Source organism: Populus nigra, chromosome 3 (assembly GCF_951802175.1).
Source record: "Populus nigra chromosome 3, ddPopNigr1.1, whole genome shotgun sequence".
NCBI lineage: Eukaryota > Viridiplantae > Streptophyta > Magnoliopsida > Malpighiales > Salicaceae > Populus > Populus nigra.
In genome coordinates, this window is record NC_084854.1 from 1551724 (window position 1) to 1566067 (window position 14344).

Consider the following 14344-nt stretch of genomic DNA (forward strand, 5'->3'; position numbering starts at 1 on the left):
TCAAGATGTGGCCACCCACTCATCAATTAGTCAACAAATCAATAGTTCCGAATTTTGGCCTATAAAAGGAGGTATTTGCCATGTATTTAGGCATCTTGGTGTTCAGATCAAGATCATGCTCTTGCTTTCTCTCTTTGTATTGCTTATGCTTTGCTTTCATTAATATCAAGTTTATGCCTTTCATTTCCTTTCCTTTACTTAGTTAACTTTTATCTTACTTATGTTCTTATCTTGTTTATTTATGTTTCTTTCTTTCATTATGTCTAGCTAAGTTAATTATGTCAAGGTGAAAAGGTTACACTAATGGTGTAAGGATAAGTATAATATAAACTCAACATGGACTTTAATGTTGGATACTAACATGCTTTATATTTATTATCTTATTCACTTTTAATACTTTGCTTGTTAAATGGTTAATCTAGATTTCTGTTGTATAACACTTGGTACAACAAATACTTGGCACTTTCATAGCCCATACTGTATGGTATAACCGACACCTGAGCTATGAAAGGAACTTGATTTGTTGTTAACATAAGTTATAATCATGAATGCCTGAAAACATTTACAAGTATTAGCATTATTCGAATAAGATAGCTAATGTAATCATGTTAACAATTTATAATCTGATTGGAACCTCCTTGTGTGTGGTTTCCAATTGAATAATAAGAGTTTATACTATACTTGTTTGAAATACCATTAGTGGATCCTCTAACCTTGACATTTGTTGTTATCATTGTTTAATCCTTACGTTAATCTTCCATCTCAAAGTCCTCATCAACTTCTTCCTCTTCTTCTTCACTATTATTATTATCACTGTTATTATTGTTGTTGTTGTTGTTGTTGTTGTTGTTGTTGTTATTGTTACTTTTGTTTTATTGTTATCTATAATTTATACAAGTAACCTCCCTGTGGTTCGACCCCGGTCTTGCCGGGTTATTTATTACTTCGACACTCCTGCACTTGGGAAAAGACATCAATCTTTTGGTCGTGTCAAGTTTTTGGCGCCGTTGCCGGGGAGGTAAATCCTTGTACAAATTATAGTATTTATTTTATTTTCTCTTTTCTCTTTTCTCTTTTCTTGTATCTAACTTTGTTTCTTTTGTTTTGTTTCTCTTTCTTTTGTTTTCTTCTTCCTTTTATTCTCTTCTTACACGTGCATGAGAGTGTGGTCACGTACATTAAGTGGTAGACTTTGTAGGGTATCCTCATCATTTTCAGAAAATATGGCTGAAGAAGATAACCAATCACTTCATAATGAAAATAATGAGAATATTCGGGTTAGAACTCTTAGAGATCACATGAATCCCACAAGAACAAGTGCACCCTCATGCATAGTTTTTCCTCCTGATGCATCTCATTTTAATTTTAAGACAGGCATTATTCAACTTTTACCATCTTTTCATGGCTTAGATTTAGAAAATCCATACTTGCATTTAAGGGAATTTGAGGAGGTTTGCAACACGTATAATGACTCAAATTGTAGCATGAACACCATTAGATTGAAGCTTTTTCCTTTTTCATTAAAAGATAAAGCTAAAACATGGCTACAAAATTTGAGACCTGGATCCATTCGTGCTTGGGATGAAATGCAACAACAATTTTTAAAGAAGTTTTTTCCATCCCACAGAATAAACTCTTTCAAAAGACAAATCATTACTTTCTCTCAAAAACTAGGAGAAACATTTTATCAATGTTGGGATAGGTATCGAGACTTACTTAATACTTGCCCCCATCATGGTTTTGAAACATGGAGATTAGTTTCACATTTTTATGAAGGGTTAACTCCTAGAGATAGGCAAATGGTTGAATTGATGTGCAATGGAACTTTTGAGGATAAAGACCCTAATGAAGCAATGGAGTACTTAGATTTGCTAGCTGAAAATACGCAAAATTGGGACACTACAGGAACTTATGAGGCACCAAGTAAAACCCAACCTCATACATCTAGTGGGGGTATATGCAACCTTAGGGAAGATCATGACCTCCAAGCCAAGTTTGCATCTTTAGCTAGAAAGGTTGAGGCACTAGAATTAAAAAAGAGTGGTCAACTAAAATCTGTTCAAGACATTGCATGTCAAATCTGTGAAACCAACGAACATTCAACCAATGACTGTCCAACCTTACCTTCTTTTAAAGAATGTCTCCATGAACAAGCCCATGCATTAAACAGTTTTCAAAGGCCCAACCATAACCCATATTTGCAAACATATAACCCTGGTTGGAGAAATCATCCAAATTTCAGTTGGAAGAGTGAGAACAATAATGCTCAAACTTCACAGCCACCGTTTCAAGCACATCATAATTTCCAAAATTCTCATGGATATGCACCTCCTTATGCTCCACCTCCTAGAAGAAATCTTGAGGAAACATTGCATGCATTTATGGAAAAGCAAGAGGCAATTAACACTCAACTTGCTCAAAGCATGACAGATTTTAAAGATACTCTTGCAAAATTGACATCTGCTCTCAGTTTCCAAGAGAAAGGTAAGTTTCCATCTCAACCACAACAAAATCCAAAGGGGCAATACAATGCGAATGCAAGTAGTTCGGGAAGCCAACACATGGATCATGTAAAATCAGTCATCACTCTTCGCAGTGGTAAGGTTATTGAAAAACCCATTCTTGAACCTTGTGAGAATGATGATGAGTCAATCTTTGAGGGTAAGGAAGGGGTTGAATCTGATCATTGCAAAGAAAAGACTGATTCTCCGCCAGCACTTCCATTTCCTCATGCCATGGCCAAACAAAGGAAAGTCAATCACAACTCTGAAATTTTTGAAACCTTCAAACAGGTAAGGATCAATATACCTTTGCTGGATGCTATTAAACAGGTTCCTTCTTATGCTAAATTTTTGAAAGATCTGTGCACTGTGAAGAGAAAACTGAATGTGAAAAAGAAAGCCTTTTTAGCCGAACAAGTAAGTGCCATTCTTCAGAACAATAATGCATTGAAATATAAAGACCCTGGTTGTCCTACAATTTCATGCTTTATTGGAGAACATAAAATTGAAAGAGCTTTACTTGATCTTGGAGCTAGTGTGAATTTACTTCCATATTCAGTTTTTTAAAGTCTCAATCTAGGTGAGTTAAAACCAACTTCTGTAACTCTTTTACTTGCTGATAGATCTGTAAAAGTGCCTAGAGGAATAATTGAAGATGTGTTAGTACAAGTCGATAAGTTCATTTATCCTGTGGATTTTATTGTCTTGGATACACAACCTGTTGAAGCATGTAATTCATTTCCTGTTATTTTAGGACGTCCATTTCTTGCAACTTCTAATGCATTGATTAATTGTAGGAATGGACTGATGAAGCTATCTTTTGGAAACATGACATTGGAGATGAATATTTTCAACATTTGCAAGCAACCTCGAGATGATAATGATTTACAAGAAGTAGATTTTATTGAAGAATTGGTTTATGATCAATTTGAATCTACTTTGAGTAATACTGAGTTTGGTGAATTTGAAGATTTGCAAATGACTTATTCTCAGGAAGAAATCACAGATGAAAAAGGCATTGAAAATGTTGATGCGAATCTTTTGTCAAGAGTGACAACAGATTCGATATCTGACATCACACCAACCGATGATTACTTTCCTGACAAATCCTTACTTTCTCTTAGTCCAACGCCTTGGTTTGCTAAAAATATCAATTTCCTTGCCTCAGGAGACTTGCCAACTCATTGGAGTACCGAAGACAAAGGTAAGTTTTTGAACGAAGTGAAGAAATTTTATTGGGATGACCCTAACTTATTTAAACATTGTCCTGATCAAATATTTCAAAGATGCATTGCGGACAATGAGGTAAGTAGTGTCATTAAATTTTGTCATTCTGAAGCATGTGGGAGTCATTTCTCGTCAAAAAAGACCATAGCGAAAATATTTCAAAATGGATTTTATTGGCCCACCATGTTCAAGGACACGCATGCATTCTGCAAAGCTTGTGAAAATTGTCAAAAGTCAGGATTTATTTCAAAACATAAGGAATCTTTAGATAATCTTCTATTGACTTTGGAGACATATCCTGGTGGAAATGTGCATTGTGCATTTCACGACTTATGACCCCATTTTCATAAAGAACATGATAGACTCAGTCTTGGGAATCTGACTAAAAAAGACCTTATTTCCCAGTTTTTAAGAAAACTGGATGGGAAGCCTATCCCCGACCCATAGAGGGCGTTTAAGCCGTTCTTGGACGTAAAACCAAGGGAAGATGTGAGCCACAATCACAACTACGATTTGAGTTTGAGTATGTAAAAATTTATGTCTTTCAGTTTTATTAATAGCATAATATTTTTTCTGTTTTGTTATCTCTTATATTTGTTTAAGTGTGTTTCAGGATTGTCAGTGTTCGTTGTTTCAGGTGATGTCTTCTATACTCTATCTTTCTATCTTATGACATTGAGGACAATGTCTCGTTTTGGTTGGGGGGAGAGGGTAGTAGTTGACATTAAAAAAAAAAAAAAAAAAACTAACCAACTAACTGTTTTTGTTTTAAAAACCATTCGGCAAAACTGTTATTACTAGGATGGCAGAGTAAGGGGGAATGACTCTTGAGACGCATCTTAGTAAACATTTTCTAATGGTTATTTGCAATATTCATAACAAGGCCTATCAGAATACTTCTTGAAATATTCAGGTTTACAAACTCTCGCATTGTTATCACTTGGTTCTGCTCCTATACTCATTTAACAAATATTCTTAAACCTTCATTTTCACACACACACTTTAACATATGATTGTGGGTTGCACATTGGATTATTACGTTATTTATGTTCTTTTGTTAAAGGTAACAACTAAGGGATAAGGATAGTCTATAATTTTCAAAAAAAAAAAAAAAAACAAAAAGAAAAAAAAGAAAAAAAAATGATGATAATAAGAACGTAGATAAGTTTGATTTCGTAGCCTCCCTAACCTAAGCAATTAAGCCCGGAGGGGTGTTTTAACACCTAATACCCTAAAGTCAACTGACTTGGGAGCTATTGGCCCAAAGCTTGTTACATGGGTTAAGGAGAAAAGCTTAAAGGAATCAAACATTGCACTATCTACGTATCAGTATCTGCAACCCGAGTTACTAAGCTCGTAGGGGTGTCTCAACACCTAATGCCCTAAGATCAACTGGTCTGGGAGTCATTAGCCGAAAGCTCGTTACATGGGTTAAAGATGCATTGTGTTTTAAGTTATATGTATAGATATTAAAAAAAAAAGTAAAATAAAATAAAATAAAATAATCCCAACCCAAGGAAGTTAACCTTAAACATTAGAACAAAATATTGTTTTCTTCCAATAAAAGCCCCATCATCTATGTTTCATACATTAAGCACATAATAAGGAAGGTTTATTAATACTTTGTTTAAGAGATATTGAGCAGATATACAAAATTTAATGAGAGTTTGTTTATCTGAATAGATTAATGGAAGTTGAATGATGAATGCCTTGCTTTGTGGAATTTGCAAATTGTTTTTCTACTTTAACGCTTTAATTACTAGGGACTAGTAATAAGCTGGTTGGGGGGGGTGATTAGTACTTAAAAGTGCATTTTTATCAAGGTTTTATATCATCATTTTGCACTTAAAGTATCGATAACTCCTTAACTAAAGCATGTTTTATAATAACATATCTAATTATATAAGATACCTTTAATTTATGGTAAATGTTCATCTTACATGCAGGCCTATCACATAAATGAAAGAATTGATTGATGAGTTGAAGTACTGAAATTGAAAGAACAAAGAGATGGCCAAACTTAGAAAAGAGATGCTGGTGCAGTCCAAACTGGAACACTGTTCGGTAATTGGGTCATATCTGGAGCTGTAGATCTTGGATTTAGGTCCATTTTATATGGATGGAAAGATAAGACATAGGCCTACAACTTTCGTGTGGAGCCCAAGATTTAACAAGGCCGTTTTCAAGTCCAAATTGTAGCAACAACGAAGAAGCCCGAATCTGTCCTGCAGCCCAGACACTGTTCAGTGTTCAGCCCATATCTCGAGTTCTAGAAGCTCAAATGATCTCAAATTTTTACCCTGGAAAGATAAGACAATTTCCTAGAACTTTCATGATTCAAGTTTGTTCAAATTATGACGTCATCAATGACGTTTTTGGCAGACAAGAAGATAAGAATTGTCACCAAGTCAAGATGTGGCCACCCACTCATCAATTAGTCAACAAATCAATAGTTCCGAATTTTGGCCTATAAAAGGAGGCATTTGCCATGTATTTAGGCATCTTGGTGTTCAGATCAAGATCATGCTCTTGCTTTCTCTCTTTGTATTGCTTATGCTTTGCTTTCATTAATATCAAGTTTATGCCTTTCATTTCCTTTCCTTTACTTAGTTAACTTTTATCTTACTTATGTTCTTATCTTGTTTATTTATGTTTCTTTCTTTCATTATGTCTAGCTAAGTTAATTATGTCAAGGTGAAAAGGTTACACTAATGGTGTAAGGATAAGTATAATATAAACTCAACATGGACTTTAATGTTGGATACTAACATGCTTTATATTTATTATCTTATTCACTTTTAATACTTTGCTTGTTAAATGGTTAATCTAGATTTCTGTTGTATAACACTTGGTACAACAAATACTTGGCACTTTCATAGCCCATACTGTATGGTATAACCGACACCTGAGCTATGAAAGGAACTTGATTTGTTGTTAACATAAGTTATAATCATGAATGCCTGAAAACATTTACAAGTATTAGCATTATTCGAATAAGATAGCTAATGTAATCATGTTAACAATTTATAATCTGATTGGAACCTCCTTGTGTGTGGTTTCCAATTGAATAATAAGAGTTTATACTATACTTGTTTGAAATACCATTAGTGGATCCTCTAACCTTGACATTTGTTGTTATCATTGTTTAATCCTTACGTTAATCTTCCATCTCAAAGTCCTCATCAACTTCTTCCTCTTCTTCTTCACTATTATTATTATCACTGTTATTATTGTTGTTGTTGTTGTTGTTGTTGTTGTTGTTGTTGTTATTGTTACTTTTGTTTTATTGTTATCTATAATTTATACAAGTAACCTCCCTGTGGTTCGACCCCGGTCTTGCCGGGTTATTTATTACTTCGACACTCCTGCACTTGGGAAAAGACATCAATCTTTTGGTCGTGTCACTTATCTTATTAATCGTATGCCCACCGCTACTTTGCATAATCAATCTCCATTTGAAAAATTATTCAACCAAAAGCCCAATTATCTCAAGCTTAAGCAGTTTGGCTGTCTCTGTTATCCATTAACTCGACCATATAATAAACATAAACTTGAGCCAAAATCCAAACCATGCACATTCATGGGTTACAGCCTATCCCAAAATGCATATTTATGTTTTGAGCCATTAACCAAAAAAATCATCACCTCTCGCCACGTCATTTTTCATGAAGGGTCCTTTCCTTTTCATCAACTAGATCATAACAGTTCTCTTCCTTCTCCATCTACTGGGCACCATTCATCTGTGATGATCTCATTACCAAAGCTTTCTTTTGCTAGTCCCAGCACTTCTCTGGATGTGGGTACTGAAGTCTTGCCATCGTCTGAGCTTGGGTCACTCTCTGCACCGTCCCCTCTCCAGGTAAGTACTCCTCATTCTCCCCTGCTTTTAAATCCAAACACTTCAATGGAATTGCCTGCCCCCACTGTCCCTGAAATCACTGAGGTGCGAGTCCACCGGATGACTACTAGGTCTATGAATGATATCTATAAACCAAAAAAATCATTCCTTGTTACCAAGCACCCTCTCCCATCTTCCTTGGAACCTTCGAGTGTTGCTGCAGCACTCACTGATTCCAGATGGCGTGAAGCCATGTCCTCTGAATTAACTGCCTTAATGCGTCACAATACCTGGCAATTAGTACCCCCTCCAACTAATTGTAATATTGTCGGCTGTAAATGGGTGTTTCGGGTTAAAAGGCATGCTAATGGAACTGTTGATAGGTTCAAAGCCAGGCTGGTGGCCAAAGGGTTCAATCAGCGACCAGGACTGGATTACAAAGAAACATTTAGTCCTGTTGTTAAATCTGTCACCATACGAACTGTCTTAGCTATTGCTGTGATGCAGGGTTGGTCCTTGAGGCAGTTGGATGTTAATAATGCATTCCTTCATGGGCATCTCACAGAAAAAGTGTATATGAAGCAACCTCCTGGCTTCAGGAATCCGGAACATCCTGATTATGTTTGCTGTCTTACCAAGGCCATCTATGGTCTCAAACAAGCACCTCGTGCTTGGTACTCTGCACTTAAACATGCACTGACAGAGTTTGGTTTCATTAATTCTAAATCTGACTCCTCTCTATTTGTGTTTCATACTGGTTCCACTCTTGCCTACTGCCTAGTGTATGTGGATGATTTAATTATCACAGGCAATAATTCAGTTTTTGTTGCAAGCATCATTGATCATCTTGGCCAAAAATTTTCCATCAAAGACTTGGGGTCACTGCATTTTTTTCTTGGTGTGGAGGTTATCCCTACTGCAGCCGGCTTGTTTCTCACCCAGCACAAGTATATCAGAGATTTACTTGCCAAGACTAGTATGGATGGTGCTAGGGATGTCACCACGCCTCTTTCAACATCTGTTTCATTACAACTGGATGATGGTTCCTCCTCTGTTGACTCCACCGAATACTGTCAAGTTATTGGTGCCTTGCAATACCTGTCTCTCACACGACCTGATATCAGCTTTGCTGTCAATAAACTCTCCCAGTTTATGCATCATCCCACGCAGACTCACTGGACAGCAACAAAAAGATTGCTGCGCTACTTGAAGAACACAATTTTTCATGGTGTTACTATCAGCAAAACATCAAGCACTACATTAACGTGTTTCTCGGATGCTGATTGGGCTGGTAATCTGGACGACAGGAAATCCACTTCAGCCTATCTACTATTCCTTGGTAATACACCCATTTCCTGGAGTTCTAAAAAGCAACGTGCAATTGCACGATCATCAACTGAAGCCGAGTATAGGGCCTTGGCAATGGCTGCAGCAGAGTCTGTGTGGCTGCTTTCCTTGCTCCAGGAACTGAAGTTCAGTCTCTCAAAGCCACCACTCCTCTTATGTGATAACCTGGGTGCAACACACCTAAGTTTTAACCCTGTCCAGCATTCCCGGATGAAACATATACAGATTGATATCCACTTTGTGCGAGATTTGGTTGCACAAAATATTCTTGTTGTTCAACATGTTCACACAACTGACCAGCTAGCTGATCTGCTAACCAAGCCTCTCTCCAGGCAACGAACAGATTTCCTTCGTGACAAGATCGGCCTATCCGATGGTAGCCCGTTCTTGCGGGGGCGTATCAAGGAAACTGATGAATTCAAATCACTGCCAATTCAAGTGTAGCTGTCATCATATGAAATGCCAGATTCTGTGCTTTCCATAACTGTAGGATCCCTGCAAATATTGCTATTGATTCTGATTGTAAATATTCATCCGTTACACACATTTGAATTCCTGAAATTAAGCAGGGCTGTATAAAGATTACAAGAAATGAATGGAAAATGTGTGAGTTGTATTACAATAATATTACAGTGTAAGTTGCTTTAGCTCCTCCAGTCTCAATTTCCTAGCTCATCTCCACCTTAATTTGATGTTAGTATTCGAGTTATTAAAAACGCATCTACTTATGTTAAAAAAAATGACAAATGGGTCCAAGAAACTTATAAACATCAAGTTGTCCAAGAACAATACTTTGAGTAAGAAAAAACCTAATTACATCCTAGATTAATCAAGTCCTAACCTAGCTAGCTAGTGCTAATATTTTTATTTTATAGAGGGCTATATCCTGTGGAACAAGTCATGAGAAGAGATATGCTTGAAAACCCATATATGTGCATGATTAATTAGTGGATTTGTGGGGAGTGAAAAGAAACCTTTTTGCTGTCAACTTTGAAGTATCCAACTCTCGTTTATGTGTCCCGTATACATCTCCTCCTCCTCTTTCTTTAGGGTTTCAAGTGTTTGGATTTAATATTTTTGGACAGACAAGAGATCTCAAAAGGAGATTTGGTTCCATTTGATTAGATGAGAGAATTGGTAATAATATAGGATCATATGGCGTGCTTGTAATGTGGAAGCCAAAGAGAGTAAAATGCCAAAACCCCACTACCTTTCTTCCTTTTTCCTTCTCTTGTTTGTGGGGTTCGAAAGAAGCTGGCTAAATGCCATATGCTTTTCATTATATATATATATATATATATATATATATATATATATATATATATATATATATATATATATATATCCAAGTTAATTTCTTTAGGATGGATGCGTCTCATTATCTTCGTTACTGTTTTAAGATAGATAAAATAATAGTGTATTTTATTGAGATAAAACTATATAATAAATTTATGTATTTTTAAAATTATATATATATAAAAACATATATTTTTTTTCTTGTCTTGTTATGGCTTTTCAAGACCGTAACCAAACGGTTAAACCAACCAATAATACGTAAACACCACAAGATACCAACCACTAGCAAGTCTATCATAGCTTATTTGAGCCTACATGGCTCCACCTCAGCTTCCCCATTTCTTTGTCGGCCATTCGTCCATGTCCCACCACCATTCATGGCACATAAGGCCAAACTAAATCCTACTCATTCTCCTTCTCCTCCTTCTTTAAATAAACATACTCTATGGTATTTTAAAATGATACATACTATATAATAAACTTACACCAAACTAATAAAAGTTTGCTTTATAAAAGCCTTTAGCTTGTGCTATAAATAGGTCCATTCTTTCAAAAATATATGAGAATAGCCCGTGATAGTAGACGGTCGGCTAAATCTCAAGTTTATATTATAAAAACTTATCTAGTGTATGTTTGATATTGTGATACATAGTATTTTTTAAAAAATATTTTTAAATTAAAAATTTATTAAAATAATTTTATTTTTTATATAAGCTAGTAAAAATCACTAGAAAAATATCAATTTAATTCTTTTCAAGCTAAATATATTCTTAAAACTCGATCATAAACAGTTTAAGATGCAAAAATAAACTATGTGCAATAAAAGTGATGGGAATAGGGTTACTCTTTACTTCAAATTTACTTCAAAGGGAGGTGAAACACAAACCCTGAGTGAATCAATTAATGCTTGACAAGTGCTTGACATGACTTGACCTTTACATGTGAGTATGAGACTGAACTTTCAATTTGATCGATCAATTTACATCTGCTACAAGTGAAATATTATGTCATCCAGCTAAGAATTTAAGAACTGGTGCCTCAAGTTCAAATCCCTCAACTCCGAACTACAAAAAATAATTGAACACGATGTCTCAAGTGATCATTGTCCCAACCTTGCAGGGTCCAATCAGTAGCTATCCTGGTGTTTGTTTACATATATGGTCACCACCAGAAACATCCATGAAAAGCAGTGCCCCCACAAAAAGCAAAGAGAAAAAAGAAAGCACTTGAAGAACTAACATGTAACAATGTAACATAGTACCCCCATGCTGATGGACCTAAAAGTACACGAGAGGGTTCTGTGATGCCTAGACAAGAAGGTCAGGTTGTCTCCCCATGATTGAGGCAAAGCACTCGAACATTATAGCTTAACTCCAAACGTTTGATTGTTTGTGCATAGTTAGTATCTCAGGAATTTGTGCCTTGTGCATTAGGGTATGTGGGCAATGAGCATGCAGTCACATTGATGTGTAGGGATACTGCACAGTTGCCTCCTATAATGGACAGACAAATGGATATAGGTGCATGGTGGATTTCCTAAGGAAAGGCAAATTCTACAAGTGTGTGACAACAAGCAAACCTAATAATCTCTATTAATATTTTATATTGTTCAAATCTATGTAGGAAGCACTACATCCTTCCATATATGTAGCCCATAGCAGTTTACTCCTGTCAAAAAAGATTTTATCCCTTTTTTGGTTTCCATACTCTACCAGCAAAGACTAGTTGAGGCTCAGAAAGGGTTCTTTCCTATGGAATCACTGGTTAGGAAAGAGTCGAGTTTCTGTGAAGCTTCAAGCATTTCAGCATCAGAGGGTCCTCCACTGAAGAGGTGGTCAAGTGAGAATGAGCAAGGAGCTGTAGAAGGAGTAAGAGATCACCAAGAAGAAGCTAGGCCAACTCTCCAAACAGATCCAGAGCTAACTGCAAGTGATTCAAATCAGTGGTTCAATCGAGAGCTCAACCTTATTGGCAGCTTCAGCAGCATGGATTCATCTAAAACTTCACCAGAAACTCCTCAAGGTACTGATGCGGAGCAAAGGGTTTTCTCATGCAACTATTGCCAAAGAAAATTTTATAGCTCACAAGCGCTTGGAGGACACCAAAATGCCCATAAAAGAGAAAGGACTCTAGCTAAAAGAGGGCATAGATTAATAGGGAGTCAATTAGCTGCTTCAATTGCAGCCTATGGACACCCTTATTTCCACCACCATCATCATTCAAGCATGGCTTCTCTTCCTCTCCATGGTAGATCTCTTGGAATTCAAGTACACTCAATGATCCATAAGCCTTCTCACCTATCATCTTCTATTGGATTCGGAAACATGTCTGGACATGGCAGCTGGTCTAGGCCCCCAATGGATCAACAACCAGGTATAGGAAAATTATCAATGGAGAATTATTACATGAATATTGCAACAGCATCATCGCGTGCCGGTGTGGGTAGGTTCAACTTAGAGAGTACTAGTACTGTAGGTTCTCCAGCAGACTCTGGAACTGGTTGGTGGATAGGCAGTGGTCATTTGAAGACTAATCAAGATAATCATATTCAGAAGCTTGACTTGTCCCTCAAGCTCTAAAATGTATTTTCTTTCTCTTTTGTTCACACTTGATTTTATCAACACATGTCTATGTAAATTTTGGTTATAGAAGTGCTATATGATTGTTGTTTTTTTTTTAGGATCTGTTTCCTTCATCCTTCTTTGATTGCAGTAGTTCATGTGTTCTGTGCCTCAATCTCGTGAGAGCATAGCGGCTAGTATTTTGTTTGTCAAGCTCAACTCGAGCCTTTTTAAGATTAGACTATGGATGCGATTCGATCCAGAAGACATACAAGTTTGTACTTATTCTTGAGCATCTCGTTCTCTCCCTCTGCCTCAGCCCTAGCAACGTACAGTATCAGTTGTGTGCATAAAGTCTCCAAGCAAACAGTCAATTAAGAGTATTTTATGCTTTCTCATGAATCATGTGGTGTTTTTAATCTAGGGTTATTCACTCCTAGCATTTTCTGATAAGTTAAGACACAGACACTTGAAACCCACTTCAGGGTCACATCTACAATATCCAGTGGAAGAGAATTCAACCAGACTAGATTGGACAAGACTATCCCATGAGCCGTGATGACTCAGAAAAATCTGACTAATGGGACTAAACAAAAGCAAAAGCTTTTGTTTTTCTTGCTCCATATGCTCACCAAATATCAATACAACGGAAATTACCATATCCAATCTAGTTCAGTCTAGTGTATCCGAAGTTGCCTCAGAGATGCAAAACATGGTTGAATACAGCAAAACATGGTTGAATACATTGGTTAATGTTTAGTTAATGCCTCGAGACAGAAAAGATAAAAATAGTGGAGATCTGTATTTTTAATAAACATATAAAAACTCATTCTAAAACTTTCACAAAAACAAATTTATTTTATATTTATATTTCGTCTTTTTAAATTAACACGTTTCTATCTCTCTCTTCTTCTTTTGTTATGGGACATTAAGCAAATGCAACCGGCACCGCTATCACATGACTATAGTAGTATAGTTATCATGGATTTCATCCTGCCTCAATAGAAAGTAAACACAAAATCTTGCATATAGTGACAACCAAGACTTGGAAGATCTGGCATTGTTTACAAGAAATGATATCAAATTAGGCATTATAGGAAAGCAAGCTTATGAGTAGGATAACTTGTATTTATATGCATTTTTTAGTAGAGGGTTAAGCTGTTTCTTTGTCATTTACAGTTCTTGATCGAGACTTTCTCCATTATCTAAGAACCCTAAACAGACTGTATGTTTGTCCTTTTCCAAGTACCGTGTAAGATGTCTCTTTCACAAACTGATCACTAAATCTAGAGAAGATTTGATTCTACGTTAATATAACCTATAGTCAGCTCACATTGCATCACATTGAACACAGTTTCCTTCGAAGAATAATGCATGCCCTGTTTTAAGGGCATAACAAGCTGAAACAGCAGCACCCTGCAATGAAGTCCCTTTTTTTTTGTTTCTTTTAAAATCAAGTCAACTGGTTAGCAGGCATTACCTTTCAAGTTTCCAATTTATTACATGGAGTTTAGATCATCCATCTCTTAAAAAAAGTCAGCGGTCTAGAAACTAGATTAAAACCATTTCATGCA

The 14344-nt window shown here is 36.2% G+C and overlaps 1 protein-coding gene across 1 annotated transcript; it reads left to right on the forward strand.

The window, feature by feature from the left end:
* Positions 1-11596: 11596 nt before the first annotated feature.
* LOC133689145 (zinc finger protein 3-like) lies at positions 11597-12888 on the forward strand. Its single transcript, XM_062108917.1, has one exon. The coding sequence runs from the start codon at positions 11961-11963 to the stop codon at positions 12786-12788; it is 828 nt and encodes a 275-aa protein (XP_061964901.1). The 5' UTR covers positions 11597-11960; the 3' UTR covers positions 12789-12888.
* Positions 12889-14344: the final 1456 nt, after the last annotated feature.

What these genes read in the sequence shown, in the direction of transcription:
- LOC133689145 (XM_062108917.1), top strand. Translation starts at nt 11,961, where the DNA reads ATGGAATCACTGGTTAGGAAAGAGTCGAGTTTCTGTGAAGCTTCAAGC.